The sequence below is a fragment of the Eschrichtius robustus genome, chromosome 1, assembly GCF_028021215.1.
Source record: "Eschrichtius robustus isolate mEscRob2 chromosome 1, mEscRob2.pri, whole genome shotgun sequence".
NCBI classification, from domain to species: Eukaryota; Metazoa; Chordata; class Mammalia; order Artiodactyla; family Eschrichtiidae; genus Eschrichtius; species Eschrichtius robustus.
The window spans coordinates 134,586,415-134,613,100 of record NC_090824.1 but is presented as its reverse complement, the minus strand read 5'-3'; the positions used below and the strand labels follow the sequence as shown (position 1 = coordinate 134,613,100).

Genomic DNA, 26,686 nt, shown 5'->3' with positions numbered 1-26,686 from the left:
GGACTTCCTCTGATGCCTCACCCACCAGAACTTGGTGGCCTTGCCCACACTGGTTACCTCCTTCTGGTGCTCCCAGGCTCCAACTGGGCAAACCCAGAGGTCTACCCCTCCCCCAGGAACCCAGTCCTATCAGCTCTCCCAGGTTCAGGTCCAGCCCTGAGCTCAGGGCTCCTACCTGATACCTTTCTCTGCCACGTGACTCAGCCCTTAATAAAACAGGTAAAGAAGAGACATAAATCCTGGAAGACCAAGGTAGATCATTCCAGTCAGAGACACAGACCAGACTTGGATTCCAGTGAGTGAAGGACAAATCGTAGGACCAGTTGCTGATTGCCGGACCCAGGCAGTATGCTCAGCCACAGTTCTGAGGAGAGATCTGAGGCCTGGAGCAGTCAGGGAGGCTTCCTGGAGGAGGGAGGAATGAAGTGGGCCTTGATGGATAGAAAGGCCAAGCTGGCCCCTTCTGTTTCTCCCATGTCTTCCCCTGGGAGCCCCCTGTCTCCTTCAGCCCTGTAACCTCGGAGCTGGGCATGGGACCGGCACACTGCAGGGTCATGAGAGGCCCAAAATGGCCCTGAGAAGGTGAACTGTCTAGGAGAGATCAGAGAGTCAAGGGAGGTGGTGGGTGGAGCCCCAGTATAGACAGCCTGGAACCCCAGACTGGGCTGCACACCTGGGGTTTCCCTACCTCGGCCTGACCCAGCCTTCACTCGCTCTGCAGGCTGGTGCCCTCCTGCCGCCCCAGCGTGCCACCCGGCCTCTACCACGCCTGCCTGGTCGTGCTGTCGGTGAGTCCCAACTGGCTTGCCACCTACCGCCAGCCTGAACAGGGGGATGTGTGTTCTTTGCTGGCGCTGGTGAAGGGAGACTCGGGGAGCCCAAATATGGGAGTGGGTACCGGGAGTTCTCCCAGGGTGGGGACCCAAACCAGGATGCAGACCAACCTTTCAAACTTCTGTCACCTCCTAGCCAGTCCCCAGTTGCTGCAGGAGTGTGCACTGTGGGGTAGGGGGTCCTGGGACCGAGTGCTCTGACTCAGCCCCTCAGGGGAGGCCTGGCACCCGAGCCCTCCTCTGTGCTCTCCTTTCAGATCCTCGTGTTGCTGCTGCTGGCCATGCTGGTGAAGCGCCGCCAGCTCTGGCCCCACTGTGCGCGCGGCAGGCCTGGGCTCCCCAGGTTGGTGCCTTGGCCTGGGCACCCCCGCTCAGGGGGCCCAGCTGACAGGGCCACTCTGGGAGGGTGGTGGCTTGTTAGGTACCTAGAAGCCAGCTCTGGCCTCCGGGACACCCCAAACTCTCTCAGTCTGGGGGCTCTCCCCATCCCCACCCAGATCTCCAGGCTTAGTTGGGACCCCCTGAGGGAAGAGGAGGGACCCACTCAGGTGCACCCACTCCTGTTCCAGACCCCAGGGAGACCGAGCCCAAGAGGGCCCAGCTCTAGGACACACCCCCTCAGGCAGCCCATGGTCTCGACAGGCCATGATCACTCCACGCCGTCTTTTATTTTATTTTTTTAAATATTTTGGCTGTGTTGGGTCTTCATTGCTGTGCGCCGGTTTTCTCTAGTTGCGGCGAGCGGGGACTACTCTTCATTGCGGTGCACAGGCTTCTCACTGCAGTGGCTTCTCGTTGCGGAGCACGGGCTCTAGGCACGTGGGCTTCAGTAGTTGTGGCTCGCGGGCTCTAGAGCGCAGGCTTAGTAGTTGTGGCGCACGGGCTTAGTTGCTCCGTGGCATGTGGGATCTTCCCGGACCAGGGATCGAACCTGTGTCCCCTGCATTGGCAGGCGGATTCTTAACCACTGTGCCACCAGGGAAGCCCCCCTCCATGCCATCTTGACCCTCATTTCCCTGAGGGTGTTACCTGGACCCTGATGCTTCAAGGCAGATTTATGAGGGATTGCCCTCCATTCCCTCTGGCTGAAATTTTCTCCCCCTGTTTCCTTCAGCCCTGCAACCCCAGAGCCTGGGACGGGGATGACCCTGAGGAGACAGGACTGGGCAGCCTTGTGTGGGAGAGACCAAAGGACTGGGGGAGGTGGTAGGTGGAGCCCCAGCGTAGACAGCCTTGCACCCCAGGCCTGGGCTGCACACTGAGGTGGGGCCGGCCATGTTGGTTTTGTGAGGAACTACCCTGGGGTTTCTGCCACGCTGGCTGGCCCAGGAAAGAGCGTGCCCTGCCTAGGGGAGGGCCTGGGGGAGACCGAAGCAGGATGGAGCCCTCAGGGCATGAAGGCAAGCTGGAGCACAGAAGCAGAGGGTCTGAGTGGCTTGCCCTGAGCCCAGAGGGGTGAGGCCTGGGACAGCCGAGCCCGCTGTCTGCCCTCTGCCCCAGGGCCGCTCCCAGGCCAGGGTGGCGGCTGTTGCATAAGGATGTTGTGACTCTCCAGCTCTCTGAAGGTCAGCCAGCCCAGACAGACCGATTAGTGTGGAGGCGGCTGTTTCCTGAAGCTTCCAGAGTGGGCGGAGGGAGCAGTGCTCAGGCTTGTTCCTTCTGTGTCTGCCTGTTGCAGGGGGTGGGGCAGGGGATGTTCCTGAGTCACTTTGCCACAGGGCCCAGATCTGGTTACATAGGAGGCACTACACAGACATCTGTGGAATGAATACACGAAGGGACCTCAGTTTCCCCATCTGGAAAGTGGAACTGACTCCACCTCCCCGGTTTATGGAACTTGGTGTGTGGTAATGGGTGTGCAGGGCCTGAGCGACTGCCCCCTGTCCTGCCCCTGCCTCTGCACCAGCCCTGTGGACTTCTTGGCTGGGGACAGGCCCCGGACCGTGCCTGCTGCCGTCTTCACGGTCCTCTTCAGCTCCCTGTGTTTGCTGCTCCCCACTGAGGACCCACTGCCTTTCCTGACCCTCGCCTTACCACCCGGCCAAGGTACCCAGCACAGCTGAGGCCCTGGGCTGGATTGATGGGAGGGGGCAGGTGGGAATCCAGAGCACTGGGGCTCCCCATTCCAGCCATGAGCCATAGACCAGAAGACGCTGTCCCGTTACCCTCCCCAGCTGTCCCACCACAGTGCCTGAAACCTCTATTGCTCTGTCCTTGGGTCAATACTGCCCTCTCTGCTCTTGTGCAAACCCCACCCTCGGGAGGGAGGGAGCACAGGCTGAGTCCCCCAGACGGCCCAGTCCTGTGTGAGCATGAAGAAGGGCGGGGAGGGGTGCGGGGAGGGGTCCTGGAGACTTGAGCTGGGCTCAAGGAGGTGATGGTAAAAAGGACAGCTGCCATCCAGAGGAGCCACCGCCCTGCAACATGACCTCCTTAGATCATCCGATCCTCACAGCAACTCCACAAAATGCAGATATTCGCCCCATTTTACAGTGGCAGATGCTGAGGGTCAGAGAAGGGAATAGTAATAAAATAGTAGCCTAATTTACTGAGTACTAACTCAGGCACTGTGCTAAAGCACTGTACACATACCTTCTCATTTTATCTTTGCTAATGTACTATATATTATTTCCATTTTACAGACGGGGAAACTGAGACTCCAAGAGGTAACTTGCCCAAGATCACAGAGCTGATACTAGTCAGAGCCTGGATTTGCATGCAGGGGTCTTGCCCACGGAATCAGCTGAGGGGCTGGGAAGATGGAGACAGGAGAGAAGCTTGGGTGGGCTGGACCCAGGCCCCACATCTGCCCCTCCATCCTGTGTCTCTCTGCCTGTCTTGCCTTCCAGGGCCGTGGAAGATACTGGCTCTGCTCTATTACCCTGCCCTCTACTATCCCCTGGCTGTCTGTGCCACGGTCAGGCATGGAGCCGCACACCTGCTCGGCAGCGTGCTGTCCTGGGCTCATCTGGGGGTCCAGGTCTGGCAAAGGGCAGAGTGTCCGGTGTCACCCAAGGTAACCACTGACTCACGACGGCCTGGGGCGGCGGGGCGTGGAGGAGCTGCTTAAACCAGTGTGGCTCCTTTCCTCTCTGTCCTGCTTCCCTGTTGCACAGGATTCCACGCCTTTACACACATGCTCATTCCAAGCTCCGCCCCTCTGTGGGAGAGGCTGGGGACCAAGCAGCTGGGCCTGCCCTCAGGAGCTTCCAGTCTGGGAGGGGGACGGAGGGGGGAAGGGGCAGAGAAGGAGGGAGAGGAAGCCTGAAATCCCCCCATTATTGATGTCCCAGACTTCCCTTGGCCAGGCTGGAGTGGGAGTGAAGAGAGCTGGAGGACGCAAGTGCTGAGCTGGGGGATGGTCTCAGAGGGCTAAAAAGAGAATTCCAGAACCTCAGAACCTGGTTCACTGGAGCTGGCTGGGGTGTGAAGCTGACCAGTCCAGAGCCCAAAGGGTGGGGGTGTGGCCTACAGAGTCAGACAACCCAGGTTTGAATCCAGCTTTATCCCTTCCTTCCTTTGTTCATTCCACAAACATATCTGAGCATATACTCTGCACCAGGGACATTTCCAGGCACTGGAATACAGCTGTGAACAAGACAGATGAAGCCCCTGACATCCCAAGAGCTGTCATTCCAGAAGGGGACACACAGTCACACAAACAAACAAATATACGAAATGACGCCAGGTGGTGCTAGGTGTTTTGAGGACACCTTATCACATTTCTGAGACTCAGGTTCCCCCCCACCCTGCCCTGCCCCCATAAGTGAAGTTGATAACACGAATCCCTCAGGGTAGAGTTGAAGATTAGGTGGCTTCCGTGAGAGCAGGGACTTCGTTGGTCTTTTTCACCAGCCAGGACCTGGCACATACTAAGCTCTCAATATAAACATATTGAATTAACAAATAGATGAATACATATTCAACCCTAGGAGGGCCTCAACCCCAGGAGGCAGAGCATGTACTTCCCAGATGCCCAGGTTGCAAACTGTAATAGAAAAAATCAGGCCTGTGTCAAAGCACCAGGAACGTAGGGACATAGAAGGTGGATGTCCCCCGTCTCAAGCCCCATCCCAGCCCCCTGGGGTGGGTAGGAGGGGATTACAAAACATACTCCCTTTGGCTCCTGGAAGGGACCTGGGGGTCCAGGGGCCTGGGGGGTCCAGGGGCCTGGGAGAGGGGCAAGCACCTCTGCAGGGCCTGAGAAGGGGAAGTAGAAGTTGGTGCCAAGTGGCCCTGGCTGGGGGGTAGTGATAGAACCAGAGGGCTTCCCATGCACCCTAGACCACCCTCAGCGCCCCCTGTGAGCTGGGAAGGGAAATGGACCCTGGTCTTCGGTTGGGGGAAGGAGGCAGAAGGTAGGTGTGTCTGGGTGTTTGTCTGTCCATCCAGATCTACAAGTACTACTCCCTGTTGGCTTCTCTGCCTCTCCTTCTGGGCCTCGGATTCCTGAGCTTTTGGTACCCGGTGCAGCTGGTGAAAAGCTTCAGTCATGGGGCAGCAGCGGGTTCCAAGGTAAAGGGGCAGGGCCGGGGTGGGCTCGTACTCAGCACCCAAGACACCCTGGACTTGCCCATATCTATTGTTCCCCTGCATGTGGTCATGCCTGGTGTGGAGCCTAGAACATAACAGGTGCTCAGAAAATGTTTGCTGAGTCGCAGAGGGACTGGTTGGTCCTCCCTCCCCAGGCAAAGGCCAGGCCAGGCCCTCGGCTGGCACCCAGGATGCCCGGGGCACCAAACTGTTTGCACAGTGGGGACTCAACAAAGGAGAAGTGGGCCAGAAGACAGGGAAGTCATAGCTCTGTTTCTGAAACACTGAGGATCCTGCTGGAGAAATGAGACAGGCCAGGAGCCTTGCGCCTAATGGGAGCTCTGCGGATGCTGACATGATTCAGGAAGCACCCAGGGCAGAATTGCGTTATGAATCAACCCTAGGTTGGATAATATTAGATAAAGGGGAGCGCTGGGAGAACTAAGGCAGGCTGAGGGGGCTTCCTGGAGGAGACAGACATAGCATGGACTAAAGGACAGTGAGGATCTGGAGTGGGGAGAGAATAAGGAGAAAGCATTACAGGCATAGGAAAGAGCATGCGTAAAGGGGCAGAGGTGGGTTGCATCTCTTTCATTCATGCATGATTTGCAGCACCGGACAGGTCTTAGCACATAATAGACACGCAGCAAATATTTCTGAAGTTTTGGGTAAGTGGGTAGGTGGGTGTGGGGATGAATATATCATGGCAAGAGGGAGTTCTTACAAGATATGGCAATCTTATTTTAGATTAGGTAGACCTTCTAAGCACCTGCCCTGTGCCAGGCCCTGGGCTGGGTTTATGGACTTAGCCGAGTGACTCGTGTCGGACCTCCAGGACTCCCAGTGTGCTGGGGGAGATGGATGCAGCAACATGTATTTACAGTGCACTGTGAGAAGTGCAGCCAGGGCTCATCCAGCTGACCTGGGAGCATGGGTGGAGGCGGGGCCCAGTGCTCTTCCTGGCGAGAGAGGAGGTAGACGGAGACTGCTCTGCAGAGGCCCTTGAGAAAGGTTAAAGACACAGATGCAAAAGGCTGATTGCTCTGCAGATGTGGAGGGTGAAGGAAAGGCTTGAAGGGTGGCATCTAGGACAGACAGCAGGTGGGTGGTGGCGCCAGTTGCTGACATACGCAACGCTGGATGAGAGCAGGTGTGCGGGGAACGATGTGTAGCTAGCTGTAGGTGTGTGGCGCTGAGGGGTCTGGCGGGCAGCTGGACCGTGGGCCTGGAGCTCAGGAGAGGGGCTAGGACTGAAGCCAGAGAAGGAGTGAGGTCCCCATGGAGGGATGAAGAGCGAGGGGAGAAGAGGCAGGTGGGCTCAGCATCTCCGGGGCGACCCTGGGTCCCCCACAGGCCCACCTGACTCCGGGTTTCGCTCTCACAGGGTAGCAGTAGGGCCCTCAGTACTTGTCACTACTGCCCTCCAGATGCTCAGAAGAGGGGAGCAGCTCCCCAGGATACACAGCACCTCGTCCAGGCCCTTCCCTTCTCTTCCAGGAATCTTCTCGGCCTCTCCCTCCATTGCATGCCTTTCCTCTTGGGAAGTCTTAGGAGAAATAAAATCCTCTTTGGCCCTTGGTCAAAGAGTTTTAAGCCTCAAAGGACACAGTCAAGCTTTGAGCTGACCCACACCTGCCCTGGATCCCAGGGTTGCCATGGCAACAGGTGACAACGGCCTATATTTTCCTAATCATCAGGGGCCAGGGGTTCACTGCATCTTACTGTGGGCCTCTGCCACTTGGCAGGGAGTTTAAGGCCTGGAATGTGGCTTAGACAAATCAGGTCACCCTTGTGATCTCCCTGGAGTAGGAGAGGGCTGGGGGGATCTGACCCGAAATGGCCCTATCCCGTGTCCTGGTCAGAGATGTGCTCGTGGGACATAAGTTCCCTTTTGCTTCAGTCTTAGCTACTAGAGGCCAGAGGGCCAGGAGGAAAGCAGTGATGTGATGTGACTGAGTAAAGCTGGAGAGGGTTGGAGATAGACCTTAGGGAGAACTTCCCTGCATTGAGAGTTCTTAGATAGGAGACTGATTAGTCTTTTATTTACGGAGGAGGAAAGGGCAGCTTTGGGGGGCATGGACCTCGTCCCCACGGGATGGCCCTTCTCTGTACTCCACCACAGCCAAGAGGTTTGTACACGCACCTACTATGGTACCCTGAGCCAGGGCCCCAGGGATGGCTCAAGACAGGTCCCATCTGCTTGTCCATTTGTCTGTCGCCACAGGGGCTGCAGAACAACTACTCTGAAGAATATCTGAGGACCCTCCTTTGCCAGAAGAAGCTGAAAAGCAGGTGAGGTCCTAGGCAAACCCTTTGGGCCAGGGGACAGGCCTGGGCAGGCAGGTTTGTTTGGGAGGCTGGCACTGGGCAGCATGGTGGGGCAGAGATGAGGAATGAACCAAACCCTGGGGCCCAGGCTCAGGGCAGGGGCTTCTCCTGAGGGCTCCCTCCTGCCTGGGTCTTTCTGCAGCTCCCACACGTCCAAGCAGGGCTTCCTGTCCCGGGCCTGGATCTACTTCAGACACTACATCTACACTCCACAGCGAGGTATGGCGTGGGGAGCTGAGGTCGAGAGTGACAGGTGACCTCACCCCTCTTTTGCACAGAACAGCTGCAGTAGAAGGTCCGCTCCTTTCCCCCAAACTCTTGTCCTCAGGAAGAACAACCCCAGCTTGGGACGAGGGGAAGCCCCTGGCCTGGCCTTGGTGGTCCAGGGTCCTGTGAGCCCTGGCCCTTTTCCTAGGCCTCTTGGGAGGGATGGGGCTCCCGGGGCTGGATGGTGCTGGGGTTCACCACACCCCCTCCTTTTGGGGACTGCAGGATTCCGACTCCCCCTGAAGCTGGTGCTTTCAGTCACCCTGACAGGGACGGCCATCTACCAGGTATGTCCTGCCTCTGTAGTGCCATTTGCCTCTGGACCCCTGCTCCCAGCCCCCAAGCCTGAGATGGCTCAGGCCCTCAGCTCAGCTCTCCAAAAGCCCCACCCAAAATCCTGCCCAGCTGCTTCTGGCCATCTTGGGAATGCTGGCCTACCCAGAAGAGAGGGAATGGTAACTCTTGTTGGGCTCACATAGGGTCAGAGCACGAGTTTTGGAGTCACATAAATGTGGATTTAAATCCTAGCTCCTTTATTTACCTCCTGAGTGACCTTGGGCAAGTTACTCAACGTCCCTGAAACAATTAGCTCAGCTGTGAAATAGAGGAAATAGAATTACTTCCTTTTAGATGGGAAGATTTAGTGAGATAATATGTGTTTGATAAATCCCCACCACCACTACCGCCCCCCCCCAGAAAAAAAAACAAACAAAAAATCAAAAACCCTGGAAGGTAGGTATGATTTCTCTCCATTTTACAGATGGAGGAAATTGAGGCTGAGAGATGAACTTGACTTGGCCAAGTTCCTCCAGTTAATATCTCAGGGTAGCCAAAATTTGAATCCAGGTCTGTCCAGCTTCAATGCCTGTGCTCATTTATAGGACACTTTGCTTTCTCCAACGTGGAAAAATTGGAAGTTTTATATTCTGAAGTTTAGATAGATAGATGATTGATAGGCAGTCAGAGGTATACACATATACTTGTGCTGCTTGAAAGCATATCTGAGGCCTATGAGGCTAAAGTCGTATCTGTTTGTAACGTGCTGATTAGAGGCACGAGGATGCTGCTCTAAGGGACAGATAAGAACACTGTGGAGGGTGATGGGCTTGTGGATGCGGCCCGTGTGCTGCCAGAGTTTCTTCCCTGAAGTCTCAGAAAACACTTTTCCTGGGATGGGAGTGCCTGGTGTGAGCACAGCCAGGCCCTGCCGCCCTGATTTGGGGGTCCTTCCAGGTGGCCCTGCTGCTACTGGTGGGCGTGGTACCCACCATCCAGAAGGTGAGGGCAGGGATCACGACGGACGTCTCCTACCTGCTGGCTGGCTTTGGGATCGTGCTCTCAGAGGACAGGCAGGAGGTGGTGGAGCTGGTGAAGCACTACCTGTGGGCTCTGGAAGGTGAGGCGTCTCGGGAGCCCCCGAGGGCCGGCAGTGGGGACCTCAGCTGGGATACCTGAGCTCTGTCCCGGGTGCTGCGGACATGCGGGGTGTCCTTGGGCATGTCCCTTCCCCTTTCTGCGTCTTGGCTGCTTCATCTCCAAATTGGGGTGGTTGGACCTTCCGGTTCCAAGTCTCTGAGACCTGAAGGTCATCTCAGCGGGCCCCTGTTAGCTTGTGTGGTGTCTCCCACCCCCACCCCGAGTGACTTTGCCCAGCTCTGCAGGCGTGGAGATGGGGGAGGGTGTGGTATGTGTGAGCTGAGGGGACAGCCCTGGCCCTTTGCTGCGGGTGGGGAAGGGGAAAAGGAGGCAGTGAAGTGGGACAGTGCGCCAGGATTCTGAGCTAATCCTCATGGCAGGTGGGTGGGGTCAGGCAGGGCGGATGCTTTCTCTTCCCCAATCCCTGTCCTCCAGGCACTTCCTTTCTCCTTCCTTCCCTTGACAATGAGCTCCTGGGCTCGGGAACTATACTAGTCTCCCCTTCTGTGGTCTGATGCCTCCTTTAGCCCTTAGCCCTGTTTCCCACCTACGCCACCTCCACAGCCCTGTGGAGGAGACTGAGAAGTATCCTCACTTGACACACGGGGAAGGAATTGCCTGAGGTTGTACAGCCAGGCAGACGGGAGCCAAGAGAAGAACACAATCTCCTGACGCCCAGGCTGGGGCTCTCCATCATCTTGAGACAAAGCCTGGTGGTCAGGTGTCATGGGGCCTGCACCCTCTGCTGGCTTGGGAGTCCCTGGCTGGCAAAGGCACCCTGGCTCTTGAGGAGTAACATGTGATGGTCAGAGCCTAGGCTGCCAGTATTGCAGGTGGAGGTGTGATTGCTCTGCAGCTCTTCCTTACCATTACCATCAGGGAGGGAGTAGGAGTGGGCAGAGGTGTGTGCAGTGACTGCTTCCTTCCCCGACCACCACTCCCACCACTTTCCTGAGTGCGTCTGCTCCCTGGAACTGTGGCCAAAGCCCACAAGATAGACAGGTGACAAGTTCTGGATGGGCTGAAAATGACATCTCCAGGGAGATTTTCCAAGTTGGCTGCAATCTGGGCCACAGGCAGGAGCAGACATGGCCCACATCCGTCCACATCCAAGCTCACACCTTGCTCACGGCAGCCCTGTTAGGTCAGCGTCATTGATCTCATCTCACAGAGCAGGAAATCAAAAGGCAGAGGGAGGAAGTGACATGTCCAGGACAATGGATTTGGTTTCTACTCAACACACCTGACACTTCTAATCACATGCTGCAGTTTCCAAGCCCAAATGCTCCCACTTTGGATCTCCTTGGATGCAGGGGTCAAACAGATCAGTGTTCAACCTTCTAGTTCACGGACGAGGAAAACTGAGGCCCAAGAGGATTAGAGATATGCCCCAAGCACTCAGCAAGCCAGGGATGGAACTGAGATTAGATCTGAGCTTGGGGACCCTTTGGTTCTTAGCCTAAGAAGCGAATGTCTTCTGAGCTTTGAGAGCCTGTTTTAGGGCTGCCCACCGGGCACCTGGCATCATTCACAGAAAGCTCACACTCTGAGTCAGGCAGACTAGATTAGAATTCCTGCTCCATCACTTACCAGCTGTGTGACCCGGGCAAGCCACTTTACTCCTTTGGACCTCCGTCTTCCTACCTGTAAAATGGGTGCTGAAGCTCTAAAGGCAACCTTGTCCTAGAGGTGCTTGATTGGGTAGGGGAGACAGACTGATCCACAAAATCAGGGCCCAGAAGGGGGAAGGTGCAGAGTCCCAGAGGAGGCAAAGTGCAGGAAGATTTTATGGGTACCAGGATTAGGAGGGACCCAAGTTTGGAACATTTGAGGTAGAGATGAGCAAGAGGTAGACAAATGGAGACCAAAGGCCAGGCTGGGGCCAAGGGGGCTTGCTAACCCTTCACCCCAATTAACCTATTCACTCACCTGGGCAGGCTCAGCAGGCAGGCTCCTCACCTCCTGGCAGAAACAGTCCAGAATGTACCTTCGCTGGCACCGTGTTGGCTCTAGGAGGGCAGATGGAACAGGGCAGAGCTGCGCTTGCCCAGGGCTTTCTCCTAGCCTTACGTTTCAGAAAAGTGCCCCCTTCTGCCCCCGGAGGAGTGAGCCAGGGACAGGCAGATTGGCCCCAGGTTTCTGTAGCGGTCATCCTCAATACTGGCTGTGCCTGAGAATCACCTGGTAACTTGTAAGAAATCCCAAGGCTCAAGCCAGACTTCAGAAACCTTGAGGGTAGGGCCCAGCCTCTGTGATTGGACAAGCCCTCCCCACGATTCTGATGCCAGCCTGAGTTTGAGAACCACTGTAGCAGGAACTCTACACATGTCGTTGGCTGATTGATTTCAATCAGTTGCTGTTTGAAATAGATCATTAAGGCTCTGTCTTTGAAAAAGAAAAAACAAACCCAGTTCAGTGGTTCTTAACCCTGACTGCACATCGGAATTACCGGGGTTGCTTTCCCAAAAGCTACGGCCTGGGTCCTATGCCCAGAAATTCTGATGTAATTGGCCTGCGGTACAGCCTGGGCCATGGGAATTTGAACAGCTCCAGGTGATCCTAATATGCTGTCAGTGCTGAGACCCACATCTCCAGAACCTGTGGCTACAAGGACCTAGTGCTTGCCTCTCCCGTGTGTGTTTGCTCCCCTCCTGAGTCTCTGATGGGAACCAGGGACGCTTCCCTTGGCTGACTAATGAGATCAGAGTGCAGACAGCCTGGGCTCATTCTAGGTCTGCTTGGAAATGATTGCACCACTTGCTCTGTCACTTCCTAGCAGTGTGGCTGGCGGGTCAGGCCCTCTCTCTGAGTCTCAGCTTCTTTGTTGGTCCCATGTCTCCCTGTGCCTCTCCTGTGGGGTTGCTATGAGGGTGTTGAGTAAGACTGGATGTGGATATAGGGTGGAAGGTTTGTAGCCCTGCATCCCTGCTATGCTAAATGCCAGGCTTGTTCACAACACCATGCATTCTCCCCCAGCTGCTGGTGATACAGGGAACTCATGATCTGTGCACATGGACAGGGAAGGTGGTGACCCGGGGAGGAGATGGGTAGCAGTGGTCACTTCCCTCATTCTGATGGACTCAGGCCACACTGACAGGCGCTCACATCTTAACAAAGGCCATTGATGCAGGCCCTGATGGGGTTTTATGGCTCACAACATGCTGGGAGATGGGCAGCCCAGCAGTGTGCCCGGCATGGGCAAGCTGAGGATGGGAGATGAAATGACCCCCTGAAGCCCACACAGCCAGGAAGCCATGGAGCTGAAGGCGGATGCCACATTGGATGGAGTCTCTCACTGGGGGTCACACAGCAATGGAAGCAGCAAGACCAGGGTGAGGGCCAGGTCTGCAGCCTCAGAGCTGGCCTCTCTCTGTCTTGGCCACCAGATGTCACCTGGCAGTATTGGTCAACCAAGGTCATCGACTTGTACTGGATCTGAGAACAGGGGATGTGACAAGAGGCCTCCGCTCAGAGTAGGGCGTGGGGCAGGGATAACTCCCACCCAGGTACCACCCTGGCAGCAGTTCGGGGTCTCCCAGGAGACCCCCCAGGCCCTGACCTCCCACTTTGCTCCCTTTCCACCTTCCAGTTTGCTACATCTCGGCCTTGGTTCTGTCTTGCTTGCTCACCTTCCTCATGCTGACCCGCTCGCTGGTGACACACAGGTTAGTGACAGGCTCTGACTCCCCCCCGGTGCAGACGTGGGGAAGGGGTCAGAGCCCTGTGGGCCTGCAGGACCCCTGACCCAGGAGGCCTGTGGGGAAAAACTTGGGGCTGGAGGGAGGGAGAGTCCCTGCAGGACCAGGCTGTTACTGAGCCCAGCTGCCCAGCTGCCCTGTGGTGGGTGGAGAAGGTGGGGCATCCCTGTCCCGTTGGAGAAACATCTGTGACTGATGTACGGCTGATGAAGGGCTGGCGTGGGGCCACCTGGGAAAGCTGGCATGCTACCTGGGAATGGAGATGAGGGAGGAAGGGTGCCACAGGCGGGAGGAACTGTGTGGGCAAGAACAAGTGTGAAGTGTGGGTGAGGAGTGGACGGGCTGGCGCTGGGGCACCAGAGAGATTATTGTGGGACATGGAATGCCAAGCCGCCTACCTTGCCCTTTCATGGTGAATGGTAAGGAGCGCTGAGGAAATGTGGGCAGAGAGGGAGAGAAGCTTCTAGTTGGGAGTAGAGTGGGTGGGGAGGGGAGGGCCAGGGACTTAGCAGGGAGCTGGTCCGTATGCCGTACATTTATCAGGCCTCAGGGTTCCTGCCCCAGGATCTTTTCTCACAGGGTTGGCTCTACTTAGGCTGGCATATCAAGGCCCTCAAGCCTCTGCCTGCCTGGAACCTTGCCTCCTGCCCTGATGGCCGAGCTGCAAATCACTTTCCATCCCTACTGTTGTGTCCCACGTTCCTGACTTGGCTCAGGTTGAGCCTTCTGCCTTAATTTGTCTCCCTTGATCCCTGCCCCGCCCCCCACCAGCTTAGTCTTATTCATCCTTTAAGACGCAACTCAGACATCACCTCCTCTGGGAAGCCCTCCCTGATCTCCCAGGCTGGGTTAGTAGCTCCTCTGGGCTCCCACAGCTCTGGGCTTCCCTGCCCATGGCTGTGGGTTGTACTTAGACTGGGAGTTCAGCCAGAGGCTGGCCCAGAGCAGGAAATTAGGGAGCGTGTGTGCTCCCTGAGATCGCTGGCTTCCTCACTCCCACCCCAGGTCCAACCTGCGAGCTCTGCACCGAGGGGGCGCCCTGGACCTGGGCCCCCGGCCCCAGAGCCCTCGCCCCTCCCGCCAGGCCATATTTTGTTGGATGAGCTTCACCGCCTACCAGACTGCTTTTACCTGCCTTGGTGAGCGCCCCCTTGCCCACTCCACCTGACCTCGGCAGGCCCCACTGGCCCGAGTCGGGGAGGGGAGGGTGCTCAGCAGGTCTTGGCTGCCTCTGGGCGTCTGCCTGTGCTGGAGCTGACCCTGGGGCAGAAGCAAGAGGAGGGACCCGCCTTGCCTTCCCTGCCCTCAGGGAGTCCACACAGGTGGGGTGGGGGGGGGGTAGGTGCAGGGGCCCTTGCTAAAAGGATACCCATCACATGAGGATGGCTCCTGGGTGCCACCAGGGGTTTACACAGAAGGGGACCCAGGGCTGGAAAGTTCGAGGAGGCATATTCCTGCTCTTGTAAGGGAGGGCAAGATCATGATGGGCTATCTCAGGAGGTCATCCCTGTCACTGGGAGTATTCAAGCATGGTTATGTGGCCATGGTTGGGGGCCGCAAGGAGGGCCCTGCTCTGAGAGAACTGGACTAGATTAACTTCAAGGACCCCTCCAAGCTCCGAGTTTCTGATTCTCCCCTTGGGCACTGCAGTGAATAAAGTCCTTACAAATGTGAGGGGGCTGGGGCCATTGTTGCCAAAGCAAGGGCCTGATTTCTCCCTCTGCCGCTGGTTCCTTCAGTTCTCACCTTGCTGGCGGAGGTGGAAAAAGATGATAAAGGGGTAGATGAATCACTAGCACCAAAAGTCATAATTCCTCGTATAGGTAAACTTTATGCCTCTGAAACCCTTTTGTACATATCCCATGTAAACAATTAGCCAACTGTTTCAATAGGCAACTTTCAGGTACCTACCATGTGCCAGGCTTTGGCCAGTAGGAATGCAAACATTAATTTCAAATACTGTCTTGTCCTCAAGGACTCAGGAGCAACTGGGGGAAAATAACATTTGCAAAGCACTCTGTGGTTTTCAAAGAGTTGCCACAGATACTGTCTCATTGGATCCTGACAACAGCCCTCCTGGGTAGGGGCTGCTATCCCCTTATCTACAGAGGAAGAAACCAAGGCTCAGAGAGGTAAAATAACTTGCTCAAGGTGGCACAGCTAAGCAGCAGCAGAGCAGGTATCTGAAACCAGGTCTGCCCAGTTCCAAAGCCTTGGGCTCCTGGGAGTGGCAAGGGTGGGCTGATGCCTTGCCCTGTTCTCCTCCCCATGCTGGCAGGGCTCCTGGTGCAGCAGATCCTCTTCTTCCTGGGGACCTTGGCCCTTGCCTTCTTGGTGTTCATGCCCGTGCTCCACGGCAGGAATCTTCTGCTCCTCCGGTCCCTGAAGTCCTCATGGTGAGTGAGGCAAGGGGCCGAGGGCTCTGGGACTGCTTCCCCGAGGACCACTAATAGCGACACCCTCCCCATCCCCTCACCCCCCACAGGCCCTTCTGGCTGACCTTGGCCCTGGCTGTGACCCTGCAGAACATGGCAGCCCACTGGGTCTTCCTAGACACTCACCATGGACGTCCAGAGCTGACCAACCGGTGAGGTGGCTCCTGGGCTTGCACATCCCTTAGGCCCTCAGCTGCTTCTTCGGTGGCTTTCTTTTTGTGCCCTTCTCCCTCGTCTGCCATCTTTCCCCTTTCTCTAATGGGGAGCCCAGTGAGCAGTAAAAAGAGCTTGTCTTAAAAGGGGTCAGTGACCCAGCTTAGTCCAAAATACCTCTCTGTTTACCTGTCACAGCGCCAGAAATACCCCCATGAGCCTTTCCTGTTTTGGGGATCAATACTGCTCTCCCCTTTGCAGGAAGGAGGTTAACAGAAATATTATTTCTGTGCTAGGCTGTGGGAGGACCTTGGCCCCAGGAGAGACTTAGAGTCAGTGGACAAGGGACCCAGAGGAGGGAGGTGGGGACACCAGGGTCATAGAAAGATCCAGGTGGACCTGGACTTAAACCCCACTGACTAGCCAGACAACCTTAGCTAAGTCACCCAGTCTCTTGGGCCTCTGTCTCCCAGATGGGTGGGATGGGTGAGCTGGGTGGAGAGAGCAGACCCAGCCCAGAAGATGGGTACACAGAGGTGTTATCAACAAATACACGGCAGTTGTGGTCATCTAGGTCTGACATTGACGCTGAGGAAGGGACTCTGTGTGAGGACCTGCCTCAGCTCTCTTCTCCCTGACCCCAGGCGAGCACTCTATGCAGCCACCTTCCTTCTCTTCCCCATCAATGTGCTGGTGGGTGCCACGATGGCCGCCTGGCGAGTGCTCCTCTCCGCCCTCTACAATGCTGTCCACCTTGGCCAGATGGACCTCAGCCTGCTGCCACCTAGAGCCGCCACTTTCGACCCCGGTAAGGTTACTGGGCAGGAGCTGGGGGCAGGAGATGCTCAGGCTGCCCAAGCAGTGCAGGAGGGTCTGCCCTGACCTAGTCTCTACAGAGGATGTCTGTAACCCCAAGCTGTGGGTATGTGTAGGGGGCCATGTGCAGTGCACGTGCAACACGCTCAGGTGCCCACGTGCTCACATGCAGTGTGTGCAGGGCACTCCCTGTGTCTGTGTTAGGTGCCGGCTGGGGCCTCCCCGCACTAGCACTGCCTTTCCCCACCCACCCAGGCTACCACACATACTGCAACTTCTTGAAGATGGAGGTCAGCCAGTCACATCCAGCCTTGATGGCCTTCTGTGCCCTGCTCCTGCGAACTCGGAGGCCCCAGCCCCGCACGGTCCCCCGGGATGGCCTCAGTCTGGGGGAGGAAGAGGAAGGTGAGCCTTTCCACTGGCAATGGGGGAAATTGAGCCCACCTGGCTTCTCCCAGGAAGGAGGCACGCCCCCTCTCCAGCAACGCAAGGGAGAGAGGGCTAGGAAAATGCCCACTTCCTCTCTGGGCTGCCTGTGGGAGAGAAGAAGTGAGAATTCTCCGGGTCCGTCTCAGGGTAATTTTTCCCATAATACTAACATACACACACTTTCTGTCATGTGTGTGCACACACACTCACTCCTCACGTGGAGAATCAGACAGTCTCAGAGCTAAGGGGCTCTGTCACCCCTACCACCCCAGGCCAGCCCCTGCCTCTCCTAAGCAGTACCTCCTCCCCCGCCCTGCTGCCTGGGACGTGTGTAGTAGGGAGGGGGACGCTACGCTGGCTCCAGACCCTTGTCCCAGCCCTGCCTCCAGCCCCCTCCACAGAGCTCATCCTTTCCCTCTTCTGCTGGCTACCCAGAGGATGACACCTGAGCCTCAACAAACACCCTTCTGCACCGCACACTCTCCTGGCTTCCCACCCTGTGAACGGGCACCTGGAGCCCCAGTCTCGGCCTCCCTCACCCTACATACACAAGGGGTTTTCAGACTCTGCTCAGGTCTTGGTGCTGGGGGTGGGGCTTGGCTGGGTGTGTGTTGAGTGACTCACGGAAGGTCTCTTTTCAGGGATGCAGTTGCTGCAGACCAAGGACCGGGTGGCCAAGGGAGCGGGGCCCAGGGTAGGCCGAGGCAGGGCCCGCTGGGGTCTGGCATACACGCTGCTGCACAACCCAGCCCTGCAGGCCTTCCGGAAGACAGCCCTATCAGATGCCCGGGCCAACGGTGCCCAGCCCTGAAGGTGGGGGAGGCCACACCGCCTGTGCTGGAGCACTTCCCATCCTCCCAGCCCACTCCCCCCCCAGCTCTCCCAGAGTCATCACTCCAGCCATGGCAGCCTCTCTGCTTGGCACCAGCTCTGTCAGCAGGTCCCGGGGGTTCAGGGCCAGCCGGGGGTTGCTTTGCTTGGGTGGAAGTCTGTCAGCATTATGAGCCTCAAGCTTTGGGAAGGCTCTGGTCTGCCCCCTTGACCTTGGGAAGCCAGCTAGGGCTCTGGAGAAAGCAATCGGTGGTTTAGGCCCTTGGTCCAGGAGCCAGTGGAAGCGGGTCGGCCACATCCAGGCCCCTCCCCACGCTGGCTCTGCCGCCAGCCTTCAGGCTTCACAAAAGCCTTCTCCTGACCGGGGCTGGTGATGCAGGTCCGGACAACCTAGGATTCCAGCTGGGCCCACTCAGCCTCGGAACACACCACCGTGACCAGACACAGCGCTTCCTCTCTCCTGCAGATTTCCCCGTTCCTCCTGGGGGGCCCGGTGGCCTGCAAGGCAGCCCAGGAGGAAGCCGCGGTCTCCTACCTGGCAGCAGTCACGGCTCAAACCAGGCCCCACACTGAGCTGGCCACACTTGAGAGCCTGATATTTTTGTAGCTGGTATGCCTTTAGATATTATGAAAGAGGTTAGTGTGTCCCCTGTAATAAACTTGTCCCCAAGAAACAGTCTTCCTGAAGGGGAGCGGTACGTGGGGAAAACCGCCCGGCATCTCGGTCAGTCAACACTGTTTATGGGGCTTGGGTGGGGTTGGGGTACTCTGGTCAATGCTGGGCTGGGCATTGGGTGGGGGGCAGAACGGGAACCATGGCCACATCCCTTGGGGTGGTGGAGAGACTGGGGACCTATGGTGCCACCCCTGAGCTGTGCGAGCATTGACTTCGGAAGTAGGACTGATTCTGGGTCTTCGAGAACGAGCAGGATTTGGGGAGGAGGAGAGATTTCAAGAGATGGGGAGACAATATGAATAAAGGTACGGAGGTAGGAGGAGACTAGTATGCAGAAGGGAGGACAGCTGAGGGGGTCCCTCCCCCTGCTGGGGACTGAGGTGCGGGCATGTATGAGTGAGGGTTTGGGGGCCACTGTGGGGCTGGGGCTACCGAGGGTGGGGCAGATGTGGCCACCCCACACAGCTGGATCAGTGGGGCCTCCAGAAATATCTGCACAATTACACCACATTCCTGCACCCAAGCTACAGCCTCAAACTTGCAGGAAGCCAGGCAGGGCCAGGGAGCCTCAACCCCCCTTCGAGGATGCCCAGGAAGAGGGCAAAGAGGGCAGGGTCTGATCCCACTGCAGCCCACTGAAAAATGTCTTCCTAGCCCTGTGTTAGTGATTGACGGGGGTCTCAGGAATGAGAAGGCAGACTGGGTCTCTGCCCTTAATATGGAAACAGAGTCATAATAGAGTGTCATCAGGCTGGGACACTGGACACTCAGGACTGTGTGAGCCAGAGGAGGGGGCCTAGTCCAAATTGGGGGGGGGGTGAGGGAAAAGCATCCAGGAAGGCTTTCTGGAGGAGGTGGTACCTCAGCCGACTCTCAAAAGCTGACTTAGCCAAGTGAGGAACAGGAGAAAGGTGTCCAGACTGATGGAACAGTATAAGTAAACGTACAGAGGATGAGACATCGCAGACTGTTAAAGGAACAATTAATTAGCCATTCTAAGAGAGGTGGGGAGGGGTGACTTTAGAGAGCCAGTCAGAGGGGCCACGAACATCTGGCTGGGGAACTCGGGCTTCACCTTGAGGGCATGGGGGGCCATGGATGACTTTAAAACAAGCGAGTAGCTAGTTCATTCAGAGCACAAATGTTCCCCAGCTGCCCCTGACTCAGGTCTTAGGCCCACATCCTACTCCAAGAAGCCAAGCTTGCTCAGCTGTGAATGGAGCCAGAGATGTCAAGGGGTCCAAGCTGGGTTAGGATTATCAAGCCTTAGATAATCAGAGTCAATGAGTTACCATATCCTAGCCCATCCTTTGTTTTCTGAGGAAACTGAGGTCCAGAGATGGGCAGTGACTTACCCAAAGCGGCACAGCACAGGGGACTCGGCACCATCCTGCTGCTTTCCATTAGAGGTGCAGTCATCCTTGACATGTGCTCTGGTGACAGCAGCTCAGCAGGAGCTGCAAGCTGACCAGGGGGGATGGGGAGGTGCTGTATGTGGAAGGAGGAGGAAGCGGGGCTGGCCAGCCTCCAAGGCTCACAACTGCTACCCCACGTTCCTTGGCCTCCCTGCCTCCACTTTGCTGGACTCAGCAGTTCTGGGGGCTCTAGTCAGAGGCTTCAGAGCCTCTCTCATGGGGTCTTGTCCCTATGCATAGCACCATTTGATCGGGAAAGGGTCAGGGATGAAGGCAGTAGAGAGACGCATCTCTGACCCAGCACAGGTTCTACGGTCTCTAGGTTCTGACCTCATCCTAAGAGACCCACAGGTTGCTGCCAGGCCCTCCACCCCCCAAGTCAGTTCCTGATCCCCCTGCTCTGTGAGGAGAAGACTTTCCTCCAGGAATACTATTTCCTCTTTCTGGAAATGTGGGAGGAAGTACCATTCATTTCCTCTGACTTCTCCTTCAAATATGTTCTCTTGTCCTCAGTCTCTCTGGGTCTTTCTCTTTCCCTCTCACCCCATCCTACATCGCCTCTCTCCTCCCTTCTCTCTCCCCTCTATCTTGCCTTGCCTGTCCCCGCTTTCCTCACTGTTCCCTAACATCTCTTCCAGGAGCAGGACTGGGAAGAGAGGCCACAACCCAGGCACTTGATTTCCCCTATGCCTCCTCCAAAACACCTCCTTCAGGCCACTGCTCAGGGACCCCAGGGAAGCCTTTGCAATGGTTGTCAGGTTCATGCCCCCGTTTGTGCCGTGGGCTAGGTGGGGGGTGGAGGAGAACATCCGCAGCTCAACCCAGCCCTGAGCCCACCACCGGGCCACCCCTCCCTGCCCCACAGGCTCCGAACATGTGGACAGGCAGGCTGGCTGTCCTGACTCCAGCTTCAGTCCTGTCCTCCACCGGGGGGCCCCTAGACCCAGACAAAACACCAGGCAGATGCAGGGGAGCATCAGAAATGCTGTTTATTTCTCTGCCGCCCCCAGGCTGCCTGACCTCTCTGGAGGGGCAGGCTACAGATGCATACCTGGAGAGGAAGGCAGGGCAGGTGTCCAGGATGGAGGGGCACGCTGAGGGAGGAAGGGTGAGGAGATGAATGACATTCTGGATACTCCAGTCCTGTCTGAGATGAGGGCAGAGCCTCCCAAGCCCCCAAGTCGTCAGAGAACACCAAAGGTCAGCAGGAGCTCAAGCAGGTCAGAGAGCCTCAAAGCCACGCCAGCCACTTCCGCTACATCCTACTCTACATCTCCTGTACCCTGTCTGCTTCAGCCTACCTCCCTGCCAAGCCCCAAGACCCAAGCCCCAAGCCCCACCCATAGCCTTCAGCAGCTTGCCAGTCCCAGTGCCCAGAATTCCATCAGTGAGTGCCCCCCCCCTCCCGCCGTTGGTCAGCACGCTGCCCCTGAGAAGGGAGCATGCGCATTGTGATTAGCAGCAATTAGCACCGTAGACGGTGAGTTACGGGATCAAATTCTGTCCTAGTCACTAGCTTTGAGCAAGTCTAGAAGTTGGGGCGGTGAGTGTTCCAGAAGAGATGAGAAAGGGAGGTAGGAAGATGGGAAGTCCCCGATGCAGGCTTCGAGAGTCGCCGAGCCCAGACCCCTGCAGCACTTGTAAGGGACGGCTGCAGTGTCAGGGGCAGGAGTCAGCGAGGCCTTGGGCCTGCTCCAGCCCAGCCTGGGTGGGGGTGGGGCTAGAAGGAAGTGAGGAAGAGGAGGAGGAGGCTCTGGCCCAGCAGAAGCAGCCCTGGGGGCTGCTTCCCAGAGATCCCTCCTCCCGCTGCTGCAGCCTCAGGGCCCCCAGTACGGCTGAGGTAGATGATGACGACGTTGTCCTCAGGACCCGACGGCTGCACCTCATTGTCAACCGTGTAGCAGCCCTTACCCTCGGCCGCTTTGCCATGGAACCTGCGCCCCAGTGCATCCTCGCCGCCCTCGCCTGGTGTGGCCAGTGCCACGTTCACCGAGCTCTCCGCACTGCCCAGCTCGTTGGTGGCCAGGCAGCTATAGGTGCCCTCCTCCAGCTTGCCGAAGTCGGGGATGAGCAGGCTGCCATTGACAAAGGCCTGAAAGCGCGGCCGGCTGCTGGCTGCCAGGACACCGGGCAGGGCACGCCCATCGGCACCCACGTTGGGGCTGGCAATCTCCACGGTGCCACCGGGCGTCTGGATGTGCCAGTGGAGCTGGGGGGCTGGTTGCCCGTCCACGTCGCAGTGGAGCGCCAGCACGAAGCCAGGACGCAGCTCGGCGCCGTCCTGGCTGGGCTGGTAAGTGAGCTGCACCGAGGGTGCCGAGCAAGGCAGCGGCAGCAGGCGGTTCAGCCGTGTGCCCTTGAGCACGTGGGGTGAAGTGCAGGTGATGTTATCCTGCTCTGGGATGGACACAGCAGTGGTCAGGGCCCACGTCTTGAACCACACGATGCCGCAGGTACAGTCGAAGGGGTTATCGTTGATCTGCAGGTGGGACAGCGCGGTGAGCGGTGCGAAGGTGCCCTCTGCCAGCGTGTGCAAGCGGTTGTGATTGAGCTGCAGGGAGCGCAGGGCACGAAGGCTGCGGAAGGCATCGCGGGGGATGAAGGTCAGCTCGTTGCTATCCATCTTGAGCAACTGGAGGGCACTGAGGTTGTTCAGGTCGCTCCAGGCAAAGTCAGAGATGAGATTGTGGCTGAGGTCCAGGCTCTTGAGTTGGCCCAGAGGGGCCAGGGCACCAGCAGCCACCCTGCGGATCTCATTGTGCGCCAGCCACAGCGACTGCAGCAGGGGCACCTCCCTGAAGGCGCCCTCTGGTAAGCTCGGCAGCCGGTTGGCCGACAGGCTCAATGTGGTCACGTTGGCCGGGAAGCCGGGTGGCACGGCCTCCAGGTCACGGTAGGCACAGTCGGCGATCTGGAAGCCGTACTTTTCCCCACAGTCGCAGGACTCGGGACAGGCCTGCACCAGGCCCACAAGGACCACCCAGCACAGCAGACGCAGCTCCTGCATCCTACCTCCTGCAGAGAAGACATGCCACCAAGGTGACCCCGAGGACACGCAGAAGGCACTCGTCACTCTCAGCACCCCGACCCAGAGCTCTTCCCCATCAGAAGGACCTGCCAGCATCATCCAGCTAAGACCCAACACCACCTAGCCCACCACCCCCATTCTATAGAAGGGGAGACTGAGGCCCAAAGAAGGTCCAGGACTTGCCCGAGGTCATGCAGTCAGGAGCGGGTGAAGACCGGACGGAAGAGGACCCCAGCTCCTTCTCTGAGCAGAGAGCTCTCCCTGCCTCGGCCAGCTCCTAGCTGACTTTATGGCTTGAAATCTGTTTTCCAGCCACCTCCTCCCCCCAGCACTCGGCAGAACCTCCCTCCTGCCCTCCCACATCCTGGCCGCAGTCCCTCCCACTAGAGCCCCCCATAGGTATGCTTTGCCCCGGCCTAGACAAGGCCCCTTGTGCAGTGCACACCACCCCCATCCGCCCCACCCACCGCTCTCCCGCTCCTACCAGCCCGTGACCACAGCAGACACCAGACCCTTTCTACAGAATCACACCCTTGGCCTATTCGGTTCAAACTACGCCAGGCAGCTGCCTAAATAAACCCCTGCCAGGACCTCTCAGCTGGCTTGGGTGAGGCCAGTGGCTCAACCCAAATACTGCTGAGATTTCCAGGGCTGCAGTTGTTAGAGGGACTGAGGCCCCCCTGGACAGATCCAAGCAAAGGGTTGTCCCAAGCACCCCAAACCAACAGGAAAGTGCCCAGGGGAGCCCAGCCCCTGTGCCCAGCAGGCTGCCCTCTCCTCCCACTGGCCCTTGGAGCCCTCTTCCAGCTGGCTTACCTTCAAACTACTTTTTCTTAATCAAGCAGAGCCTCTTCTAAGATGGAACCAAAAAAGCAACAAAGGAAGAGTTAGCCCTGGACAGTCTGCAGGGCCAAGGGAAGATGAAGATGCTGGAGGAAGGGGCAGCCTGGCCCCTGCCCCACCTTCAGTCTGCACACCTGGGCCTGCCCTTTCCTTATCCGGACAGGGTACCTGAGACCGTCTGCTGAGAAGAGGCTGCAGGAAGGGAGCCCAGGCAGCCCGTATACTTCCTCCTTCCAGCAAAACAACTGCTTTTCTGCAACAACAAGGACCCGTGTTTCATAAGTGACACCAGAAACTTGAGGGGGAAAAGATGCCAAATTTTTTGATTTTTTTTTTTCCTCTCTCTCACTTTTAGCAGCTTCAGCTTCCTTAAAGACACAGCACTAGCTGGACAAGACCCAAGAAAAGATGTGGCCAGAAGGATTTTTGTGGGGGGAAGGGTGAGAAACTGAATCCCGTGGAAGGTGGGAGACTTCTAACCTCACTTTGAGCAAGAAAAAAATGCACGGTGGTGGGGGCATTCTCCAAGCTGAGACCGTGTGAGGGATTGTGTGTCCACTTGTGTGTGCATGTCTGAGTGTCGGTGTGACATCTCTATGTGCAGATGAGTTTGTATGTGTGTTTGTGTGGGTGTGGGTGTGAGACCATGTATGGGTGAATTTGTGTGTTTGGAAATGTTTGGGTGTGTGTATTTGTGTAGGTGTGAGGCTGAGTCTTTGTGTGTCTCTGTGTTTGTGTGGGTGTATGTGGGTCTGTTTGTATATTTGGGCGTGTGTGTGTGCATGTTTATGTGTAGAAGTGAGTGTGCATATCTGTGACTGTGTGTGTGTGTGTGTGTGTGGGTGGTGGGTGTGTTCCAGTGAAAAGCTGAGGCCAAAGTGTATAAAACACCCACGATGCTCCGAAGCCTCAGTAAGAAGCCAAAACGTTAGAGCTGTTTTTGTAAGAAAACACATCCTCCTGGCCCGCCCGTGTCAGGCCTGCCTGCTGGCTCTGAGGCTGGGCTGTCCTGGGAGGTCCCCAGGCTCCAAGGCTCCAGCCCTGGCTCCCCACTGGGCTGGGAGGGGTGGGCGGAAGGCAGGGGTGTGACTGGGCTCCAAGCGGGTAAAAGAAAACTCCGGACAGGAACCAGCTGGGCTTCAGTTTCCAGACTGGGATTCTGAGACACTCAGGCTCACAGAGATGGTTCCATCACCCAGGACTATCCACCTGGCAGCCAGGTAAGATTGAAGGACATCGCTCCTTTTGGAATAGTCTCTCTGTGGCCTCCCAAGTGCCTGAAACCCCACCTTAGGTGCTGCCTGTCTGGGGACGCAGTGTCGCTCCCTGGGCTCTGCTGTCCCAACACTAACAGCCTCCAGGGGGAGGATACTTGTGTCCAGTTCTTCTTTTTTTTTTAATTTTATTTTTTTATATAGCAGGTTCTTATTAGTTACCCATTTTACACATATTAGTGTAGTATATATGTCAATCCCAATCTCCCAATTCATCACACCACCACCACCGCCCCCCCCCACACCGCTTTCCCCCCTTGGTGTCCATACGTTTGTTCTCTACACCTGTGTCTCTATTTCTGCCCCGCAAGCTGGTTCATCTGTACCATTTTTCTAGATTCCACATATACGCATTAATGTACGATATTTATTTTCCTCTTTTTGACTTATTTCACTGTGTATGACGGTCTCTAACTCCATCCACGTCTCTACAAATGACCCAATTTCGTTCCTTTTTATGGCTGAGTAATATTCCATTGTATATATCTACCACATCTTCTTTATCCATTCGTCTGTCAATGGGCATTTAGGTTGCTTCCATGACCTGGCTATTGTAAATAGAGCTGCAATGAACATTTTGGTACATGACTCTTTTTGAATTATGGTTTTCTGTGGGTACATGTCCAGTAATGGGATTGCTGGGTCATATGGTAATTCTATTTTTAGTTTTTTAAGGAACCTCCGTACTGTTCTCCATAGTGGCTGTATCAATTTACATTCCCACCAACAGTGCAAGAGGGTTCCCTTTTCTCCACACCCTCTCCAGCATTTGTTGTTTGTAGATTTTCTGATGTGCATCCAGTTCTTGTTTCACGTGTATATACTGTATTTCTCTGACGTTAATAATAGCTTTTTTTTTTAAAGCTTCCTTCTATCTGCATTGTTGGTTTCTCCAAGTTGCATTTTTTTTTCTGTTAGCTTACTTATTTGGAACTGTCTTTCCTATTAGAGATTTTCTCAGTTAATTCACTTGACATAAATTTATTCTCATGTGTTTAATGGGACACCCCTCTACTAGAGAGGAAACCTGTTCAAGGCAGACATCTTGTCTTCCCAGTTGTTAACCCCTGGCACAGAGAGGATACTCAGTAAATACCCCTTGACTCAATGAATGGGTGAATTGGGTGGGCATCAGCTGCCAGAAATGAAAGCACTTTGGAGGTCACCTTCTCCACCCCCTCATTTTACAGATAAGAACCCTGGGCCCAGACTGGATTCCTCAGAACAGGACATTTTAAGAATATTTCGTACAATGTGGGAGACCCACACTCTGTTGGGTGAGTGAGCACGTTACCAGACTTCCTGGTGGTCCTTTCATCCCCATTCCCCATCGCTTGATGGCAGCCCAACACTAGGCTGCCCTTGGAATCCCATGCAGAACAGCCAGGGGTGGAGGCAGGGGGAACGGGGTAGTGCTATGGCAGGAGAAGCAAGAGGAACCTGCCCACCCGGGCAGAACTGAGTCTGCACACATTGGACAGTGACAGCTCTTCCCCATCTGCCCAGATCCCGTCACCTCCTGAGGGTGCAGTGTGCCCCACCTCTACCAAGAAGGACAATAGGACAAGGGCCGTCAGGGTCCAGTGGGCCTCTACCAAGAAACATGGTGTCCTCCAAGGCGCTTCACAGTGGGCCACGCAGGGCCACTCCCTGCCGAGCCTGAGAAGCGGTGGTACAACTCCAAGGACTGGCACTATCAACTCCTAGGCAG

At 56.5% G+C, this 26,686-nt stretch overlaps 2 protein-coding genes across 13 annotated transcripts in view; one reads left to right on the top strand and one right to left on the bottom strand.

Annotated features, from left to right (window-relative positions):
* The window catches only part of STRA6 (signaling receptor and transporter of retinol STRA6), a 29,266-nt gene extending 10,853 nt beyond the window's left edge, over nucleotides 1-18,413 (top strand). For 10 of the 11 annotated variants that reach the window (XM_068555493.1, XM_068555537.1, XM_068555529.1 and 7 more), the window contains 18 exons: nucleotides 722-788; nucleotides 1,091-1,176; nucleotides 2,740-2,879; nucleotides 3,476-3,499; nucleotides 3,683-3,849; nucleotides 5,226-5,348; nucleotides 7,591-7,658; nucleotides 7,837-7,913; nucleotides 8,187-8,248; nucleotides 9,195-9,357; nucleotides 12,967-13,042; nucleotides 14,081-14,214; nucleotides 15,354-15,471; nucleotides 15,561-15,662; nucleotides 16,308-16,471; nucleotides 16,735-16,884; nucleotides 17,550-17,721; nucleotides 18,206-18,413. In XM_068555493.1, the coding sequence (XP_068411594.1) occupies nucleotides 722-788; nucleotides 1,091-1,176; nucleotides 2,740-2,879; nucleotides 3,476-3,499; nucleotides 3,683-3,849; nucleotides 5,226-5,348; nucleotides 7,591-7,658; nucleotides 7,837-7,913; nucleotides 8,187-8,248; nucleotides 9,195-9,357; nucleotides 12,967-13,042; nucleotides 14,081-14,214; nucleotides 15,354-15,471; nucleotides 15,561-15,662; nucleotides 16,308-16,471; nucleotides 16,735-16,884; nucleotides 17,550-17,719 (1,891 nt within the window). In that variant the 3' untranslated portion in view covers nucleotides 17,720-17,721; nucleotides 18,206-18,413. Of the gene's footprint in view, nucleotides 1-721; nucleotides 789-1,090; nucleotides 1,177-2,739; nucleotides 2,880-3,475; nucleotides 3,500-3,682; nucleotides 3,850-5,225; nucleotides 5,349-7,590; nucleotides 7,659-7,836; nucleotides 7,914-8,186; nucleotides 8,249-9,194; nucleotides 9,358-12,966; nucleotides 13,043-14,080; nucleotides 14,215-15,353; nucleotides 15,472-15,560; nucleotides 15,663-16,307; nucleotides 16,472-16,734; nucleotides 16,885-17,549; nucleotides 17,722-18,205 lie in introns of those variants that run through there. The other variant, XR_011075413.1, reaches the window with a different exon arrangement.
* Nucleotides 18,414-20,794: 2,381 nt separating this feature from the next.
* ISLR (immunoglobulin superfamily containing leucine rich repeat) lies at nucleotides 20,795-23,987 on the bottom strand. 2 transcript variants are annotated; one of them, XM_068555449.1, is made up of 2 exons: nucleotides 23,675-23,987; nucleotides 20,795-22,845 (listed from the first exon to the last, which is right to left on the bottom strand). In XM_068555449.1, exon 2 carries the CDS (start codon nucleotides 22,835-22,837, stop codon nucleotides 21,551-21,553), a length of 1,287 nt encoding a protein of 428 aa, XP_068411550.1. In that variant the 5' UTR covers nucleotides 22,838-22,845; nucleotides 23,675-23,987; the 3' UTR covers nucleotides 20,795-21,550. The 2 variants fall into 2 exon arrangements, with proteins under 2 accessions (XP_068411550.1, XP_068411543.1); XM_068555442.1 differs by lacking the exon at nucleotides 23,675-23,987 and adding an exon at nucleotides 23,042-23,159.
* Between the last annotated feature and the right edge of the window lie 2,699 nt (nucleotides 23,988-26,686).